The sequence below is a fragment of the Dendrobates tinctorius genome, unplaced genomic scaffold, assembly GCF_039654945.1.
Source record: "Dendrobates tinctorius isolate UK_male_01 unplaced genomic scaffold, ASM3965494v1 ptg000007l, whole genome shotgun sequence".
NCBI lineage: Eukaryota > Metazoa > Chordata > Amphibia > Anura > Dendrobatidae > Dendrobates > Dendrobates tinctorius.
This window is the reverse complement of record NW_027361675.1, coordinates 60,964,384-60,986,626: the sequence shown is the minus strand read 5'-3', so window position 1 is coordinate 60,986,626 and position 22,243 is coordinate 60,964,384. Positions and strand designations below refer to the sequence as shown.

Genomic DNA, 22,243 nt, shown 5'->3' with positions numbered 1-22,243 from the left:
AATGAGGGCTGTTTGTAGCAGAGGCTTTGTATAAGCCTAGGGTAAAGTGGCGTTATTCTTCTAGTTAAATTGCGCAATGTTGCATTGGAACATCACATGTAATAATTTTAGTGTCGCATTGCTACCTTTGACACAGAGTCACAATTTTTTCCAAATGAGTTGGATTTCCTGTCAAAAAAATTGCACAGATTTTATTGGTGGTGCTTTATCTGAGAAATGCTGTAGCGCAACATATGTTGTCATATAGCTCAACCTCAGGGAGACCTTCCACTAATAATTGAAAGCTCTTTGTTATGACTGGCTTTATCTTTGAAAATTACATGAGATTGAATAAGCCAGTTAACTAATTGTGTGCGCAACATTGTGTCAAATTTGTGCATTTTGTATTCAAAAGTACTGTAGTTACTTTTACTTACTTAGTTGGTCGATAGTCGGGTATAGCCCGATCCAGTGAAATTTTCTCACTGAGGTAGGAATTGTAACCATATTTTTCATGTGGTCCTTTGGCTTTCTCTTCTTCTTCAGGAGTTAATGTAGCTGGAAGTCCACCTTTTCCTCGACCACCATATCCTTCAATAAGCCCAAGTGATTTTGATAATCCTAAAAAGAAGCAAAGTCAGTTGTTAATTGAAATATTCTGTGCTGCACTGCAATAAAACATTTCTATTTAGAATCTAATGAATTATTTTATAGCACAGATTTTTCAAATTTATATATCTTACGAATATTCCCAATTGAACTTATTATTAAACCATAATATCTTTTTCTTCAATTTTTTGCATTAGCTAAATACAGCATATCATTTACTTTAGAATACACTGTATAATACCAACGGACTAAGTTACTACTTACAATTAAAAAGACATATTTTCATCATCTCTGAAAGCAAGTTAAAATACTAAAAGCATTCTCATATCCTAAAACATAATGGATACTTTCCCTTTAGAGACAAATTTCATAATGTTATCGCTTAATATGTCGTCTCGTTTACTAAGAGTTTTCATTTTCTAAATGGTCTGAAAGTAATGCAAATCAGATGTTTTAGCTAGAAGCTATGTGCCTTTGTGCAGCCATGTAGAAAAATCTCACTAATTTGTTGTGATAATCCCTTTAGCTTACAAAGTTGTATGTCTATTAAGCAGTAATGATGTGCTAATGTAACTGAATGTACCAATAACATAAAACCATTTGATAGGGCTATATAGTAAAAAAAAGGCAAAAAAACTTTTGGAGCAGCCGTACACTCCGGTCTCGAGTGCCGACGGCAGTGCTGGGTATTGATGTGAGAGACTCGTGCGAGATTCTCGCATTACACACGCAAATGTGACCCCAGCCATAGTAGTGCATTGTCTGCTTGATAGTCCTTACTGCTGCCTTCCTCAAAGATGAAATTGCTCTTCTGATCCAAAATGGACATTGATGAAGAGGAATGTCGGTCCAGTTAAAAACACTACACATGGCAATGCTATATTTCAACTTAAGGTGGTTGGTGGACATGACTCATTATAAGATGATTTACAAGAGAGAAAAACCTATAGTACTTATATATTAACAAGCAACAAATCTGGTAAAATAAAGTAGACAACTTTAAATCTATGTTTGCACATGGAAAAGCCACATTTGTTCTCCTGTCCAAAGTCATAGTAGTTTCTCCTGGAAGTACAACTGTCTCAGTCAAGTAATTGTGCTGACTTAATATTAAAGATCTAAAAGAATTATAAATTATTACATTAATTTGAACATGGTTCGGAGAATAAAATATATAAACATGGCAATTATTTTTAATAGGAATTGATAGTTTGATAGTACCTTGCTCAATATGGAGCTTAAATCATTTTGATGTAGAGGTGGCCATGTATTGCTGTTCTTGCAGCCTTCAAATACATTCCTCAAACTACAATATTTATCCCAGTCAATATATTAATTTACTGACAACTTTCCCTTTGTGCTGCTTGTCTAGATCTGATTGACTGAGTGGAAATGAAACAAAAAAGAATAGTTTCTTTTTTACTAAAGCCATAATCACAATTGCAATGTTTTCACATTGTGGAAAAACAAGTCACCCTGTGACCTTCACAAAAACATTCGGTATGGTCAGCATTTTGCAATGGTCACTTTATCTCTATAAAAAAACTGAACTTGGAACACAATTGTAGTAATCAGTCCATGACTTGCTAGTAATGCTGTATTTCCTTGGAGGCCCTGGCCTTATGTGAACCTTTTAGAGATGGTGTGATGGATCTTGTGATGGATCCATGTAAGCATTGCAACTAAAGCTGACTTGTGTTGGAAGATATACACAAGCTCCAATTGTCCCAGCCAGCTTCCAAGCAGAAGAAAAGAACTTTGCAAGCACTGTATGTGGAAAAACAGTGGTGGTCAGTCACCTACGCAAAGCACTGTGAAACAAAGCAAAATATTATAATTTAACACTTTAGTGACTGGGCCATTTTTTTTTAAATCTTACATGTGTCATTTTATGTGGAAATAACTCTGGAATGCTTCAACATATCCCATTTATTTTGAGACTGCTTTTTCCTGAGCCACTATATTTTATGATAATGGTAAATTTAGATTGATATATTTTGCGTTTATCTATAAAAATCTCAGAAATTTGACAAAAAAGTTAAAACATTAGTAATTTTTGAACTTTGAATGATTGGTTATCCCTTTAATCCAGATACTGAAGTCATACAAAAACATAAATATATGACATTTCCCTCATGTCTGCTTTACATCAGCACCGTTTGTAAAATGTTGTTTTATTTTATTAGAATATTTAGAAGGTTTAAAAATGTAGCTGTAATTTTTGATTTTTTTAAGGAAATTTACAAAACTTATTTTTATAAAAACCTGTACAGTTTTGAAGTGGCTTTCGGGGTCCTATATATTGGAAATCCCCAAAAGTGATATCATTTTAAAAACCGCACCCCTCAACCTATTCAAAATTGCTTTCAGGTTCAGGTTCATTAACCCTTCAGATGCCTTTCAGGAATTAATACAAAGTGACATGACAGGAATGAAAAAGTTTATTGTTACCACCTAAATTTTGATAACTTTTGAACGTGCCACAATATCTTGGCGTACTCTAATACCGTTAATTGTCAAGAACCATCATGGAAAATATCAGGACCAATGGGATTAAAACGGAGCCTCCACACTCTGTTAACCATCTAGATGTCATAGTCAGTTTTGACAGCAGCATGTTTTCTGGAACCAAAATATTTTTTTTGTTAGGAAGTTATAAAGATTAAAATTGACCAGCAATTTCTCATTTTTACAACACCATTTTTTGTTAGGGACCACATCACATTTGAAGTCACTTTGAGGGGTCTATATGATAGAAAATACCCAAAAGTGACACCATTCTAAAAACTGCACCCCTCAAGGTGCTCAAAACCACACTCAAGAAGTTTATTAACCCTTCAGGTGCTTCGCAGGAATTTTTTGAATGTTTACAAAAAAAAAGAACATTTACCTTTTTTCACAAAAAAATTATTTCAGGTCCAATTTTATTTATTTTACCAAGAGTAACAGGAGAAATTGGACAGCAACAGTTATTATGCAATTTGTCCTGGGTACGCTGATACCTGATATGTGGGGGGGAACCACTGTTTCGGCGCATGGCAGAGCTCGGAAGGAAAGGAGCGCCGTTTGACTCTTTCAATGCAAAATTAGCTGGAATTGAGATCAGGCGCCATGTCGCATTTGGAGAGTACCTGATGTACCTAAACAGTGGAAACCCCCCACAAGTGACCCCATTTTGGAAACTATATCCCCAAGGAACTTATCAAGCTAGCACAGTTGTCCACAGATAAACAAATCACCAGCAACATTAAAATATATCCTCAAAAATTGTATAAATACATCAATGCCAATTGGAAAAAATAGATGTATCAGTACCTCAAAAAATGAACATAACAAGATATTTATAAAGGAGAAAGAAAAGACAGAAATATTAAACAGGCACTACTAATCTGTGTTAACGAATAAATTCACTGTACCAGGGATCATTCAGCAAGGCAAAAATCAAAGTTCACTACCTGATATATGTAACTATTTTAACACAAGAAGTATGCCTGTGTCTGAGCAAATTAAACATTGACAAATCACCCAGACCAGATGGAATTCATCCACGGATACTGAAGGAATTGAGTTCAGTAATTCACAGATCAGTATATCTCATCTTTTTAGACTCTCCTGTATCAGGGTGGGTGTCACAGGATTGGAGGATGACTGATCTAGTACCGATATTTTAAAAAAGTCATAAGGTGTATCCAGGCAACTACCATCGGGTTAGCCTGACATCAGTAGTGAGCAAATTTTTTGTGGGCATTATAATAATAATCTTTATATAGTGCTAACATATTCCGCAGTGCTTTACAGTTTCCACATAATATCATTGCTGTCCCCGATGGGGCTCACAATCTACATTCCCTATCAGTATGTCTTTGGAATGTGGGAGAAAACCAGAGTACCCAGAGGAAACCCACGCACAGGGAGAACATACAAACTCCTTGCAGATGTTGTCCTTGGTGGGATTATGAACCCAGGACTCCAGCGCTGCAAGGCAGTAGTGCTAACCACTGAACCACCGTGCTTTAAGAGATGATCTGCAGAAATATATTGCAGAGAATAATATAAAAGGTGGACACCTGGACCTGTTGAAGCGTCTGTGTACACGAAACGGCTGTCATCTGTCTTTTTTCCCCGCATGCCTCATGTTATCTGCCCGTCCTTTATTGTGTGACCTTTAATGGTTGAATAAAGAAACACTGCACTGCAAATCTGGGTGAGTGCTGCATCTTTTTCCTTCTTTTACAAATTTAGCATGTTTTTTCTGATGCTGTGCACCGTTATTCCCAGCAGTGTTTTACACACTGTGTGCCTGTGATTGATCCTCGACTTCTTGCTGGTGGATTAGAGCCTTGGTGTCGTTCATCTGGGCTTTCTTTGAATTGAATATAATAACTAACATGTTGGCTTTCTATGAGGAGTTAAGTGCAAATCTGAAAGTTGGTAATGCAGCTGATGTGATTTATCTCTACTTTGCAAAGGAATTTGATACTGTACCACATAACAGTCTTATATTGAAGCTACAGAAGCATGGACTGGGGAAACTAAATGCAGATGGGTAAGGATTTGGCTAAATGACAGAAAACAAAGAGTCATCATAACTGGTAGAGTCTCTAGATGGGATATAGGCAGCAGTGGGGTACTGCAGGGATCTGTGCTAGGACCGATTCTGTTTAATCTCTTTATTATTGATCTTGTGGATGGGATTGAGAGTAAAGTGTCATTATTTGCTGAAAATAAACTATTTTAATCAAAAGTGTGATCCATATGCATAATGTGCTATAACAACATAATAACCCAGTCTGAGTCATAACGTCTCCTTGGATAAAGAGAGACAAAGTGGCCAGAAAAAGCACACAGAGATTATCTATATATATTAAGCTGAGTGTGTGTGTGTGTATGTATCAAGCCACGCCCACTCCGCATAGCCACATTCATTCCACACGCAAAGCCCCATCCACACAGCCCACGTTGTCAGCGCACATGGGGGAGACACATTCATCTCAAAAACCACCCAGCAAACTCACCAGCTGTGATGTTCCAGCCACTGTGAGCTACAATCAGGACCGGCGCCTTCAGAGTATCAGCGGGCAGCAGGCACAGGCCACACATAGCTCCATCGTGTCTAGAATGGAGTTGCACCTGTGAGACATGACATCACAGGCAAGGGAGGAGCCTCATGGATTACAAAACTGTGCTCATAACAGGGACTTGGTGTGCACGTGAGAGGAGAAGAGAGGAGTGAGGTGAAAATGAGAAGTGAGGGGAAAATGAGAGGAGTGAGGGGAAAATGAGAGGTGTGAGGTGAAAATGAAGAAGTGTGAGTGGAAAATGAGAAGAGTGAGGGGACAATAGTGGAGTGATTAGAAAATGGCAGGTGTTAGGTAAAAATGACAGGTGTGAGTGGGAATAATGAGAGGTGTGAGGGGGAAAATGAGAGGTGTGAGGGGGAAAATGAGAGATTTGAGGGGGAAAATGAGAGAAGTGAGGTGCTGCTGCAGTGTGAAGCTGTGTATAGAGAAGAGTGAGGAGCTGCAGGTGGATAAGGCCACATTCACATGTTCAGTATTAATTTGGTCAGTATTTTACCTCAGTATTTATAAGCCAAAATCACTTACAAATACTGAGGTAAAAATACTGACCAAATAACGTTTTAACGAGGTCTAAAGGAGAAAAGTGTGGTGCTGCACAAGAAGTATTTACAATGCACTTTATTGCAAATAGTGCAATTTCTCTCGGGATCAAGTGTTTCCAATGGTATATGAAAGAGGAGTGTGAGATGCTGCTGGAGGATGCAACTACAGTGGCATGTAAAAGTTTGGGCACCCCTGGTCAAAATTACTGTTATTGTGACCAGTTAAGCAAGTTGAAGATGGAATGATCTCTAAAAGGGCTAAAGTTAAAGATGAGACATTTTCTCTGTATTTTAGGCCAAAAAATTATATATTGTCATTTTAAAAATTACAATAAGGAAAATAGGCCAATACAAAAGTTTGGGCACCCTGCATAGTTAGTTTCTAGTAGCACTCCCTTTTAAAAATATCACAGCTTGTAAACGCTTTTAGTAGCCAGCCAAGAGTCTTTCAATTCTTGTTTGATGGATTTTCATCCATTCTTCCTTGGAAAATTCTTCCATTTCTGTGAGATTCCTGGGTCGTCTTGCTTGCACTGCTATTTTGAGGGCTAGCCACAGATTTTCAATGATGATCGAATCGGGGGACTGTGAGGGCCATTGAAAAACCTCTAGCTATCGCCTTTTGAGGTAGTCTATTGTGGATTTTGATGTGTGTGATCATTATCCATTTGTAGAAGCCATCCTGTTTTCAAATTCAGCTTTTTTACACATGGTGTTATGTTTGCATCAAGAATTTGTTGAAATTTCATTGAATCCATTCTTCCTTCTACCTGTGAAATGTTCCCTGTGCCATTGTCTGCAACACAACTCCAAAGCATGATTTATCCATCCCCATGCTTAATGGTTGGAGAGATGTTCTTTTCTTGAAATTCTATGCAATTTTTTCTCTGCACATACCTTTGATCATTGCGACCAAAGAGTTTTATTTTAACTTCAACGATTCACAGGACTTGTTTCTGAAATGCATTGGGCTTGTTTAGATGTTCTTTTGCATACCTCTGATGCTGAATTTTATGGTGAGGGTGCAGGAGAGGTTTTCTTCTGATGACTCTTCCATGAAGGCCATATTTGATAAGGTATCTCTGAACAGTAGAACAATTACCACAACTCCAGAATCTGCTAAATCTTTCTGAAGGTCTTTTGCAGTCAAGTGGGGGTTCTGATATGCCTTTCTAGCAATCCTACAAGCAGCTCTCTCTGAAATTTTGCTTGGCCTTCCAGACCTTATCTTGACCTCCACTGTTCCTGTAAACTGCTATTTCTGAATTACATATTGAACCGAGGAAAGGACAACTTGAAAACGCTTTGCTTTCTTCTTATAGCCTTCTCCTGCTTTGTGGGCCTCCACCATTTTCATTTTCAGAGTGCTAGGCAGCTGCTTAAAAGAACCCATGGTGGCTGTTTTTTCGCACAAGGTTAGAGGAGGCTATGTGTTTCTAAACCTGTGGAATCTGCATCAGCTGGCCTTTCCTAACATTGAGGGTGAACAAGTCATATCCCTTACAGGCTAATTAAGGTCTGAAACCTTGGTCAAAGTTATCTGAGCACACAAGTCTGCAAAGGTGCCCAAACTTTAGCATCAGACCAATTTTCTTTTTGCAATTTTTAAAATGTGAAAAAATTACAATGTGTATTACTTTTTAGCCTAAAATACAAAACAAATGTGTCATCTTTAACTTTAGGCCTTTTAGAGATCATTTTATCTTCAACTTGCTTAACTGTTCACAATAACAGTAATTTTGACCTGGGGTGCCTAAACTTTTGCATGCCACTGTATAAAGGAGAAAAGCTGTGCTGCAGAAAATTGCTATGTATAAAGGAGGAGCGTGAGGTGCAGGAGGTGGCTGTGTAAAAGAAGGAGCATGAGGTGCAGGAGGTATAAGGCCCATTAACTGCCACCGCTAAATGTCATATCGGCAGTCGTTAAAGGGTTAATATTGTGTTAAAAAAAATTTGCTTCAACATTTTAAACACCTCCAGTTTCCAGTTCAACTGCTCTTTGCAATGTCCATTAACCATGCTCAGGGACAGTCTTTGAAAATAGTAGGGATCGATTTGAAATCTCCATGTTGTTCTCATGGTCAACTTTACGTGGCCTGTTCAACAGTTGGAACTGTTAAAAATCTGTTCATCTTTGCACAGGAAGGAAAAAACAAAAATGTTTATCAAAAGGTTCTTGAATAAGTTGAAAATAAAATACAATCAATACTTGGGTAATCATTTAGTTAATTTGTGTTGCAAATCTGTAGTGTTGAATATATGATGTGAAATGTTTTTATGTGAAATATAATCATTATAATTTGTTATAACTAACCACAGTTAGTTACTATGCCCAGGCAACGCCGGGCTCTTCTTACTGTAGTTCTATATAAAATATCAATTGCAATTGTTATTAATATACAAAAAAATAATACAAAAAAAGACAAAATCGTATAAAGAAAAAATGCCCCCAATGTGAGGGTTGATAAAGGCTTGGGATCCCATTAAACATTCACTGTAGATAAGGATAAATTGCAGGCTATAGAGGAATAAATTCCTTATTGCTAAATACAGGTGATGAGGCTGAATGCATGTATCTTATAATATTTTCCCAAATTAGGATGACTCAAAAACAAAGTGTGGAGACACAGCATTGTATCTTAATTAACCATAAAAATAGATACAATTAATCATTGTATCTATTTTTAGCAAACCAATAGACTGTTATCTGTATGCTGGCTTTTGAATTATAGTATTTCATTCTCGCTGGTCAAGAAAACAGACTTTTGTTTGTGTAAGCCTGTAATATTGACTTGTAAGCTGATATGTGACATAACATAGTGTGCTCTTATCCTTGATGACTAGTGATATGCTAATTATGGGTTGGGTAGCCCAGATAGTTTGTTAATTTTTAAAAAAGACAAGGAAATCTATGCAAATAGATTACATAATCAAACAAGGCGACTTGGTCATCACCATTCTTCTACTTATCTGTGATGCTGGACTAAAGGATACTTGTTATATAGAAAAATAGGTTACATGCCTCGGTACAGAGAGAATGAAAGACTGACAGAGACAGAGAGAGCGATAGCCAGAGATTCTACCAAGACATCAATCATCCAGGGGATCCTACAGGACTGCTGTCACTTCATCATGCCTCCATCACGAGGGACACGGATCTATCATTCTACAGGAAACAACTGACTGGATCTCTGCTCCAGTTAGAAGATAACAGATCTTCTCCATTGACCATCGCTCAACCATGGATATGTTTGGAGAAAGCCAGGATTGGGACCCACATGTCACCTGGCTCCATGGAGATGTTCGGAGAAGCCAGGTTGTGACCCTCAAGTCAACTGGCCTTGTACCTCAATGGACTGTCATCTTCCTATTCTTGTCATTACCTTCTCTCTATGTGTGTGCCACAGGTGGGGTAGTCAACTCTGGAAGCTCTGAAGTAAAAGAGGCCATTATCCCGGCGAGTCAGCAGAAGGATGAGACTCTGTATTGTGCACCATCTTTGAGTATTTTCCTGGGACTGTTGTACATGTTATCTGTTTTGTGGTTCATTAAAGCATTGTCACACTGTTTTACTCTCACCCTGAGTTGCCTGAGTAGGGTTATGCCCAGGTTAAAAGGAAAGCCGGAGATTGGAGGGACGATCTCTGGTCCATGCGGTTCTGGCTAGCAGACTGGGGCGCCCGCCCACCTCCATGTCTCCACACAGTATATATTTTTTAAATATAAAGTACAGTAAATGCTAGTGCTTAAATTAGGAATGTATGGCAGTCCGTGTCCTAATCAGAATACACAGATGTCCTAAAAAGAAGGCATTATGCAATAGGACTCCATGCTAAAAATAGATGCAGACACCCTGCAATTCCCAATATGAAAAATTATATGTACAACAGCCAACCTCCACCTTTTGCTGTGTTAAATACAGGCTGAAAGCCCATGCAATAGAACTTACAATGAATGTGGGGTCTATGCCATCTCCCTCCACCCTGACACGTGTTTCTTTCACATTTCTTTAGGGGGGGTGTGACGCCAAACCATGTAGGATATTAAAAACTGAATTTGACAGCACAATATTGCAAAACAATCTGGATAAGATGTCTGAATGGGCAAACACTTGGCAAATGAGGTTTCATACTGATAAATACAGAAAAATGCACCTAGGATGGAGTAATCCTATTGCTGCATATACATTAAAAGAAAAATATACATTAAATGGAAGTATTCTTTGGACTGCAGAACAGGAGGAGAACTTGAGTATTCTGGTTACAAGTAAGCTGAGCAGAAGCACTCAACATCAGGCAACAGCTGCAAAAGAAAACAAGATTGTATAGGGTGTATAAAAATGAGAGATAAAATCCATTGATCCCAATGCATTTTTACCCCTTTATAAATCACTTGTGAGACCACATCTAGAATATGGGATCCAGTTTTGGGCTCCACATTTTAAAAACGATACTCAAAAATTTGAGTGATTTCAAAGGCGGGCAATTGAATAATTACAAGGGATGGAAGTCCTCTCATATGATGAAATGTTGGAAAAGTTGGACTTGTTTAGCTAAGAAAAAAGACGTCTCAGAGGAGATCTCATTTATATGTATAAATATATGTGTGGTCAGTACAGAGGACTTGCACATGACTTACTCCTTCCAAAGACTATTCTAAAGACCAGTGGGCACTCATTATGGGTGGAAGAAAGATGATTCCAACAGTTACATAGGAAAGGGTTTTTTACAGTTAGGGCAGTCAGAATTTGGAATGCCCTACTACAGAGGTAATAAAAAGCTGGAAGGAAAGTAAAAGCACAATAGGGTCTTATCTCGGTATTAAGAGATACCTCTAATCAGATTTTACTCACCAGACGGAGCCCAAACACAGGCTCATAGAAATATTAGCTGCTGCAGATCCACTGGTCTCCTCGTGACCAGCCAGAGTAAAAAAAATGGGATAAAAAGGTGGATTAACTCCGCGCTGCTTGAAAGATAGAAGTCCACATGGACATTCAGATGAAAAAGTGGCTTTATCCAAAGTGTTTCAGAGTACTATGACTCCATCAGGAGACAACAAAAGTATATAGTATATAGTACTATAATGATGGCAAGCACTATTACAGCTTTAAAAAAAACTGCTGGATGATTTTCTCAGTACACATAACATTGTGGGTTATAAATAATATGGTGACAAAAATGTATAATTGGTGGAGAAAGGTTGAACTTGATGGACTTTAAGGGAAGGTGCCGCAATTTTATATAATTTGCAAAAAAAGAGTAAGTAACAAAACATGTTGTTAAAGCAAATGTTGTACTAACTAGGATTTATGGTTTGTTTGTAATAATGTTTTAATGTAGCCACTGGGCGCTGCCATCTTGATATGCAGATCTGTGGAGGACTCATACAGTCTGCAAATATGGCCGTCTCAGGACATAGGAGACTGCGGTCGGCTCCCGACCTCACCGTTCAGTCTCATTAGCAGAGAACTGGGCACGCCCCTGTGGGCTGCACCATTCACTGCTGTAGGTATGGCTGGGCGCCATTTTACTGTAGCCCAGTGCTATGTGCTGAGCTCGACTTTCTGCACCGTGCTTCCTGCTCCAGCTCCACTGTCCTCCTGCTCTGTCTCTGCCTCCGCACTCACACACAGCCCCAGTGATCTCCGGTAATCTGACACCTTTGCTTTTATAGTGACAGTGACATATACACCCCATAGTCTAGTGTATGGGGGGGGCAGATACACCAGTGTGGGCATATCTGTAATACTGTCTCCTGTGATACTGCCTGCTGAGCCGTGTATCTAATCCTATCCTGTGTGATACTGTGTGCTGAGCCGTGTATCTAATCCTATCCTGTGTGATACTGACTGCTGAGCCATGTATCTAATCCTATCCTGTGTGATACTGACTGCTGAACCGTGTATCTAATCCTATCCTGTGTAATACTGTCTGCTGAGCCATGTATCTAATCCTCCCCTGTGTGATACTGACTGCTGAGCCGTGTATCTAATCCTCTCCTGTGTGATACTGACTGCTGAACCGTGTATCTAATCCTATCCTGTGTGATACTGTCTGCTGAGCCATGTATCTAATCCTCCCCTGTGTGATACTGACTGCTGAGCCGTGTATCTAATCCTCTCCTGTGTGATAGTGACTGCTGAACCGTGTATCTAATCCTATCCTGTGCGATACTGTCTGCTGAGCCTTGTATCTAATCCTATCCTGTGTGATACTGACTGCTGAGCCATGTATCTAATCCTCTCCTGTGTGATACTGTCTGCTGCACCGTGTATCTAATCCTATCCTGTGTGATACTGACTGCTGAGCTGTGTATCTAATCCTCTCCTGTGTGATAGTGACTGCTGAACCGTGTATCTAATCCTATCCTGTGCGATACTGTCTGCTGAGCCTTGTATCTAATCCTATCCTGTGTGATACTGACTGCTGAGCCGTGTATCTAATCCTCTCCTGTGTGATACTGTCTGCTGCACCGTGTATCTAATCCTATCCTGTGTGATACTGACTGCTGAGCCGTGTATCTAATCCTATCCTGTGTGATACTGACTGCTGAACCGTGTATCTAATCCTATCCTGTGTGATACTGTCTGCTGAGCCATGTATCTAATCCTCTCCTGTGTGATACTGTCTGCTGAGCCGTGTATCTAATCCTCTCCTGTGTGATACTGACTGCTGAGGTGTGTATCTAATCCTCCCCTGTGTGATACTGACTGCTGAGCCGTGTATCTAATCCTCTCCTGTGTGATACTGACTGCTGAGCCATGTATCTAATCCTCTCCTGTGTGATACTGTGTGCTGAGCCGTGTATCTATTCCTATCCTGTGTGGTACAGTCTGCTGAGCCGTGTATCTATTCCTATCCTGTGTGATACAGTCTGCTGAGCCGTGTATCAAATCCTCTCCTGTGTGATACTGTCTGCTGAACCGTGTATCTAATCCTTTCTTGTGTGATACTGACTGCTGAACCATGTATCTAATCCTCTCCTGTGTGATACTGTCTGCTGAGCCGTGTATCTAATTCTCTGCCGTGTGATACTGCTCTCCTGAAATACTCTGTGCTGCTGTCACCCTGCTGGTTTTATGTGTGATCTACATGGTGGTATTGTGTATGATCTATATGGCGGCATTGTGTGTGAAGTATATGGCGGTATTATTTGTGATCTGCTAATCCTCTCCTGTGTGATACTGTGTGCTGAGCCGTGTATCTATTCCTATCCTGTGTGATACAGTCTGCTGAGCCGTGTATCTATTCCTATCCTGTGTGATACAGTCTGCTGAGCCGTGTATCTAATCCTATCCTGTGTGATACTGACTGCTGAACCGTGTATCTAATCCTATCCTGTGTAATACTGACTGCTGAACCATGTATCTAATCCTCTCCTGTGTGATACTGTCTGCTGAGCCGTGTATCTAATTCTCTGCCGTGTGATACTGCTCTCCTGAAATACTCTGTGCTGCTGTCACCCTGCTGGTTTTATGTGTGATCTACATGGTGGTATTGTGTATGATCTATATGGCGGCATTGTGTGTGAAGTATATGGCGGTATTATTTGTGATCTGCTAAAAGGGGTCCCATTCTAGGGTGGTTCTGGCTGAGCACCTGCACAAGGGTCAGGGGTAATAGGTGCAGTCAGGGGAGGGCTGGGGAGGCAGCTGAAGAGAGGGGTCTCATTTTTATCGTTACTGTATGGCTCCATTCCCCCCAGCCTGCTTCCCAGTGTCACCCCAGACTGCGCCTGTCGCCTCGCTTTCACACATCGCCAGGACAGAATCTGAGGAGGGGAATGGGGTCTTTGCATGCAAAGTCTGGATCAGAACAAGCCATCAATCAGCAGAAATGTTTCCTGGATTTCTGTGCTGCTGTCTCCCTGCTCCTTCCCCATATATCTCCCTCTGTTCCCCCCATAGACCAGCACACTGCTCTCCTGAAATTCTCTGTGCTGCTGTCACCCTGCTCCTCCACCATATATCTCCCTCTGTGCCCCCCATAGACCAGCACACTGCTCTCCTGAAATACTCTGTGCTGCTGTCACCCTTCTCCTCCCCCATATATCTCCCTCTGTGCCCCCCATAGACCAGCACACTGCTCTCCTGAAATACTCTGTGCTGCTGTCACCCTGCTCCCAGAATCCTTGCTGCCTGCCATCCTCGGTGACCGAAGACCCCATTCCTCTCCTCAGATCCTGTCCTGGTGATGTGTGAAAGCGAGGTGACAGGGGCCTGATATATGGTGGAAGGAGCAGGGTGACAGCAGCACAGAGTATTTCAGGAGAGCAGTGTGCTGGTCTGTGGGGGGCACCCTGTTCGGTGCCAGGGATTGTACATAGAGCGCTGTGTTTTATACACATGGATGGACTGTCTGCTTGTCTGCTCCACAGAAATCCAGGAAACATTTCTGCTGATTGATGGCCTGTTCTGATCCAGACTTTACATGAAAAGACAGTCAGTAACTTTGCAGGCCCCATCAAAATGGCTGCTCACTGTGTTCCTAAATGTCATCCTCTCTTTTCCCTTAGTAGGGGAGGAGAGGAGTGACACCACACCCATGTCAGCAGATTCCACCCATACAGTGTCCATTTTAGGGCATGATCATATATCAAAATCAAACATTATGGACACTGTACGCCCATAATTACTGCAGGACAGTAATGTGAGCTAGTTGCACACTAGGTTTTTGTGCCAAACTTCAGTAGCTGCTCCCCCTAGTGTTAACAAGTGGAAATGCCAAACTTTTTAAAATTATTTTTCATATTTTACAAAATTAAAAACAAATGATAATATTTTTTAAGAAAATGTAAACATTAATTCTTTAAATTTTTTCAATTGCTGAAAAATTTTTTTGGGGATGGCACCTTCCCTTTAAGTTTTTTCAACCTATGTAACTATGTAATTATGAGAGAGAATAAGTAAAATTCTAGAGTAATGTCTGGGTGATTGCTACATTATTCTTTATTACATGTATAATCCAAAAAGATAGCTAAGTATACCACTCACTTGTACATACAGCATAAAACATAATATGTGAAGAAATAGCAACAAAAAACCCACCAAGGCAAAGCACTTCTGATGCATGCAGTTCTTAGTCTAAGCCTGAGGCTTAGAATAGGCTTAGACTAAGGTCCGCATGGGTCAGAAACGTGTTTATTTGATGTGTTTTTTCATAGATATTTTGTCATTTGAATCATAGAATCATAGAATCGTAGAGTTGGAAGGGACCTCCTGGGCCATCTGGTCCAACCCCCTGCTCAAAGCAGGATTCACTAAATCATCCCAATCAGATGTCTGTCCAGCCTCTGTTTGAAGACTTCCATTGAAGGAGAACTCACCACTTCTCGTGGCCTCCTGTTCCACTCATTGATCACTCTAACTGTGTAAAAGTTTTTTCTAACATCTAATCTGTTTCCTTCCATTCAGTTTCCCATTGTTTTGTTTTACGCTGTATATACAGAGCCATGAAGAAATGTATGTTTTCAAACATACCTAATAAACATGTTTTTTTATATTGAAGTGATGGCAATTTTCTGGATTATACTTGTGTCTTGGAGAGAACTTGCTCTGCATCTGGCAGGTGAACTGATTGGATCTACTGTTCTGTTATTCTTTATTAGAAACCTTTCTTCAAATCAAACGTGTAACTAAAGAAAAGAATTTATTCAGATGTGTTGGTGCATTATTTTGTGGCAATTTAATTCTCACTGGTCTCCTTTACTTTTATTACACCTGACACGTCTGCTGTCCTTATCCATTTTTCTTCAGACTACTAGCAGAGCACTAAGGTAAAGGAGAATCAATTAACAAAGCATTCCTCTCTACTATTCTAACAGTTTTTTGTGTATGTGCCTTGGGACATTCCACAGTTAATGGATAAAAATAAAAACATCAATAGCTTTCTGCAAACAGGTAAATAACAAAAAGAGATTTTAATGTTGTGTGAATTGTTTCCAGCCTTAGACTAAAAGAGGCTCAGAAGAATTTCAAAGCTATTCGAGTCCAAGAACTTCAGTAAATGCAGTGGATCTCATGTAGAAAACTCCAACACACTTTAAAGATTAATACCTTGTATATTTATTCAGTTATCTTCATCAACGTGAAAATTAGAAATCTGCAAATCCTGCCCTAATATCATGCATTTGTTATAAGCTGCACATATAAATTGCTTATATATACGCCTTAACATTGAAATTGAAATACCAATAAGAAAAATTATACAAATCAAATTCTCGATAAACATATTAACAATATGCAAATGATGAATAAGTGGCAGCAAAATTTTCAAAGTATCTCAATTTATTTAGTATTGATTATAAGCATCACACACAGAAATGAAAGTACTTGCACGTCTTGGCATTTTATCAGTTTATTAATGATTGTCTCAGAACATTCAGCCAGAATGAAAGCACTTGGGCATGTAAATCATCAAGATCTCCTGCTGGCAGCTCCATTTGAAAGTTTTGACCCAATGACATTCCATATGCTCAATGGAAGACAAGTCTGGAGATGCTGCAGGCCATGGTAGCATATTTAAGCCTAGCAGGTTGCTCATCGTAGAATGAGCAATAAGCAGCCATGCGCTATCGTTTTGAAAAAATGGCTCCTGGGACACTTTGGATAAATGGCAGTACCGCTGGTTCCATGATTGATCCATTCTGAACTGCAAGTGAAATTGGACATTACATAACAATGCTCTGATGTCAAATAGTGTCTACATAAACCATCAAAAGACATATGCATGACATTGGGCTACTAGCCAGATGTCCAAATACATGTGTTCCATTGAGTACATGCCACTGTTCTCAAAGTACAATGAAGGCTGGAATAGATAGAGGTCTAGTCTCTTCAATGTGTCCCGATGCATATAACCAGATATTGGCCCAGATACCACATGGGCAATACCTTGAAGTGGCCTTCATGAGGGAATTTCACATGGGTCCTACTCCTGGGAGGTGCCATAATGTACTATATCCGACCCCTCTAACCTTCATTCCAAGTACACTAACAGCTCAACATTACATTGACTTGGTCGTAATGTGTTTCAATATGACGATATGAGACTGCATGTTGCATATGGTATTGTGAGCAGCCTACAAGGTCTTCATATATTACCATAGCCTGCCCTGTCTACTGTTCTCACATTGAGTACATCTTAGATGTCATTGGTCGGCAACTGCAAAGGGATCTGCCAGCAGTGGATGTTAATGATTTGCATGCCCAAGTGCATTCATCATGGCAGAACATTGCTTAGAAAACCACTAATAACCTCAATGATAGCATGAAAAGGCGTGTAAGTACGCATATTTCTTCACATAGTTCTCATTTTTGATAATGAATAAATTGAGATGTTTGGGAAGTTTTGTTTCCAGTTTTCATCATTTCCATATCATTAAAATGTCTATCCATCCTGTAATTTCTATAAACTAATTACTCTTCTTTCCTGGTATTGCAATTCAAATATTGGGGAAAGTATACCCTGTACATATAGTTTACCTACCTAGTGTCATATTTTGTCTGAGTTCTTGTCAAAGATAAGATTCTATGCTTTGTCAATATAAAGCTATGTTTGCCAATAAAGAGTGTACTTCCATTCATTCTGCAGCATCCACAGAGTGAAATGGCCTATATATGGGATCCAGACTTAGCAACTTTACATGCATAAATGCAAGGCATGTGCTGTCATCATGCAAAATAGTGCCCAAATTGAAGTGGAGACAATAAAGCCTATTCCTCAGCTTCAATTAATCGCATTTATAGTAATTCAAGCTTAGGTTTTGAGATATGCAACCATGGATATCACTTAAATGACTTCACAAGTATAAACACCGCCAAAAAACCTGGCATCTTGGACTTGAGCTCACAAAACATACAATTTTAAAAATAAACATGCAAACAAACATTATTTTACAATACTGGTATATAAGATGTCTTTGCGGTGCATGGCTACCAAGTGGTTGTGATGTTGAGGGTTTTTCTAGCATGTGACAATATTATATTACATTTTCTTCATGAGTAGGGTGAGCAATCCCATCAAGTTCAGCTTATCTTGAGCCCAAAGTTCGATTCAGGTACCAGAACTAGACCCAAACTAAACCCTGCACCAGAAACCCATAAAAGTCTATGGGGACCCGAACTTTGGTGCCACAAAATGTATGTAACATGGTCATAGTAAGGGCTAGAGGGCTGAAAAAGGAAGCAGAATGGGAGAAAGAGCAGTAACAATTGGCCTGCAAACAAATGTGGATAGGAAAATTACTTAAAATAAATATATATGAAAAGAATAATCTTGAACCAGGAGGTCAAGTTCCAAGTGGGGGAGCAAAGCAGTGCCTTGAGTGTGTGATTTACTGTACTTGTTAATAAATAAATGAATGAAAAAAATAATGTTGGGTTCCCCCTATTTTTAATACCAACCAGCCAAGGGAAAGCATTGATTTCTCACTTCTCTGACATGATATACAGAGTAGAGAGAAATTATGCCCCCGAGTCCCCTTGGCACCTCCGCCATTCCTGGGCCCTCCCGATCCATCCCTCGGCCCAGCATCATCTTCCTGGAAAAAAAATGGCGTGCACATGCACAATGCACCCGCCGAGATCTGCCAGCCGATACCCAGCAACAATAGAAAACTTTCCCTTATAGTTCATTTTGATCACTGTGATAGATCCTATCACAGTCATCAAAATAAAAAAAAGTAAATCAAATCCCCCTTTGTCACCCGCTTAGTTAAATAAAAATTATAAAATACATTTTTTTCATTCTTTCCAGCTGGATCTATGGTTGGGGATAGGGTTAGAGCTGTTATTAGGGTTGGGTTAGAGTTGTGTTAAGGTTGGAGTTGGGGTTAAAGTTGGGGTTAGAATAGTTTTTTTTCAAAAGTAAAAAAAGATGATAGGACGGCTAGTGTTGAGCACAAGTGCTCGCTATTCGAGTTTGCATCGGGTGTTCGGGTATGCACGAATATCGTGGATCCCTGCATGTTTTTTGGGGGTGTCTAACAGCTGCAATATTCGATGCATATCTGAGCACCAGATGCAAACTCGAGTAGCAAGCACTTGCACTAAACACTAATGACGACCTATTCAATATGATGACCTAATGTTATCAAATTCTGTGTTGTACCTGTGGGTTAAAAATGCTCACTATACCCCTGGATAAAATCTTTTATGGGTGTGATTTCCAAAATGGGGTCACTTGTGGTTTCCACTGCTTAGGCACGTCAGGGGCTCTCCAAATACAACATGGCACTCGCTAATTATTTCAGCAAATTTTACATTCAAAAAGTCAAATGTCGCTCCTTCCTTTCTGAGCTGTGCCATGCACCCAAACATTGGCACACTCAGGAGAAATTGCACAACATATTTTGGGGTTTTCTCTTTTTACATTTGTGAAAAGAAAAAAATTGAGTAATTTTTTTGCGAAAAAAAAATTCATTTTTTCCTTCCACATTCCTTCAGTTCCTGTGAAGAACATGAAGAGTTAATAAACTTCTGGTTTTGAGGACGTTGAGGGGTGCAGTTTTTAAAATAGTGTCACTTTTGGATACTTTCTGTCAGCTAGACTCCAGAAAGTCACTTGAAATGATATGGTCACAAAAAAATGGTTTTGTAAATTTTGTTGGAAAAATTAGAAATCGCTGGTCAACTTTTAGCCCTTATAACTTCCTAACAAAAAATAATTATGTTGAACAATTGCACTAATGTAACGTAGACATGTGGGAAATGTTATTTATTAACTATTTTGTGTGACATAACTCTCTGATTTAAGGGCATAAGAATTAAAAGTTTGAAAATTGTCCAAATTTTTGCTAAATTTCCAATTTTTTTTCACAAGTCATATCGAAGAAATTTTAACACTTACATGTAGTACAATGCGTCATGAAAAAACAGAGACTCTGAGAATAATTGGGATACAATGAAGTGTTCCAGAGTTATAACCTCATAAAGTGACAGTAGTCAAAATTGTAAAATTTGGCTTGGTCATTAAGCTCAAAATTGGCTCATTCTGATCTTGATCATTGGTCATTAAGGGGTTAAAGAAATAAGATGTTATTTTATCATAAAAACAACAATTGTATCATCTTTGCTCCCATGTGTTAGTGCTGCTACTATATTTGTTTGGCTACTCTGCAATAAAAAGAAGATGTCTATGCAGAGAACTCGCAATGGGTTGAGCATGTGTGACCTGCAGCATTCACCTTATTAACAGGATGTACATATTGCTGTATAAACGAAACACCAGGAGACATCATAGTAATAAAAAGTCCTTTAACATTCCTTAAATAGCAAACTTGTTTTATGATCTATACAATAAATATGACATTTAATGGGGGGACAAGATTTTCAAATTAAACACTGGCACTCTCAGAATTAAAAAGAGAAAAGAAACAGCTCACCTCTGAGAATTAATTTGTGTTTATCATTATTTTATTAAATAACTTGTTCAATAAAATAACTTGTTCAATATTGTATTTAACTAAGAAAATTTATTGATAGATGATATGATTAAAGAGAGAAAAAATAAATTCACCAATAAATGTTACCAGCCTAACCCTGAGAAAAGTACACCCTGGCTTTGAAACCACTGCAATACACCTTTTACCTGGTATAGATTGCATTCACCTCCAATTTCTGTAGGTAATAAGTGCTATGATAGACAGGCCAGTATTTCTAAGATTTAAAGAGTATGCGATGCAATGTGTTTGCTATCCTATTTGAGAGCAACATGATGTAGGGGCAGAGACTCTGATTCCAGTGATGTATCACTTACTCTGCTACTTGCATCAATTTTGATTAAAAAAACTATTTTATGTGTTGCAGATCTACCAGATCTCTGAATGTTGTGCTCAGTATAACTCCCAGGTGTATCCATATACTGTATATATTCGTGTATAAGCCGAGATTTTCAGCCTTTTTTGGGCTCTAAACGCCCCCCTCGGCTTATACACGAGTCATACGCCAGAAAGCCCAGCAGGGGATGGGGAGCAGGGGAGCAGCTGCAGCTGCCGAAAAGATCATACTCACCCTCCTCCGCACCATCGCTGGTCTCCATCCCTGTATCTCCGTCCCGGGGCCTGCTGCAGCTTCTTCCTGTGTTGAGTTGTCATGTGATACCGCTCATTGAAGTAATGAATATGCATGTGACTCTATAGGCGTGGAGTGCATATTCATTACTTTAATGAGCGGTACCATATGACCGCTCAGCACTGAAAGGAGAGGTGAGTATGCCAGCTTATTTTTTTAATCACAGCAGCAGCATATGGGGCATATTATTCTATGGAGCATCTTATGGGGCCATTAACCTTTATGGAGCATTATATGGGGTATATTATTCTATGGAGCATCTTATAGGGCATCATTAACCTTTGTGCACCATTATATGGGGCATATTTTAACATGGAGCATCTTACGGGGCCATTATTAACCTTTGTGCAGCATTATATGGGGCATATTTTTGTACGGAGCATCTTATGAAGTCCATCATGAACTTTATGGAGCATTTTATGGGGCATATTTTGTATGGAGCATCTTATGGGGCCCATCAAAAACTTTATGGAGCATTTTATGGCGCTCCTGATTCAATATGGATATTAACCTACTGATGTCTCAATTAATTTTACTTTTATTGGTATCTATTTTTGTTTTTTAAATTTACCAGTAGCTGCTTCCCACCCTAGGCATATACTCGAGTCAATAAGTTTTCCCAGATTTTTGTGGCAAAATTAGGGGCCTCTGCTTATACTCGGGTTGGCTTATACTCGAGTATACACAATAAATGGCCCACCCTGTATTGCACAGGACTGAAGTATAGCAAGTATGGTGTCACTATTAAATTGGGTCAAGCATCAAATTTCTTTATTGCTCCTTCTTAATAACTTTGTAAAATGACTAAATAACATTTTAATTCCATTTTAAATGATGAAAAGTGAAAACTATTTCCAGAACAGACATCAATCAGTTAAACAGTTACTAGAAATGATGTACTAAAATGTGTCAGATTTCTAAATGACTGAAATTGTATAATTAGTCATAGACAGCCCCTT

The 22,243-nt window shown here is 39.2% G+C and overlaps 1 protein-coding gene across 2 annotated transcripts in view; it reads right to left on the bottom strand.

The window, feature by feature from the left end:
- Positions 1-22,243, bottom strand: part of GALNT17 (polypeptide N-acetylgalactosaminyltransferase 17) — a 785,890-nt gene that overhangs the window by 658,295 nt on the left and 105,352 nt on the right. For both annotated transcript variants that reach the window (XM_073575053.1, XM_073575045.1), the window contains exon 2: positions 417-600. In XM_073575053.1, the coding sequence (XP_073431154.1) occupies positions 417-600 (184 nt within the window). The remainder of the gene's footprint in view (positions 1-416; positions 601-22,243) is intronic.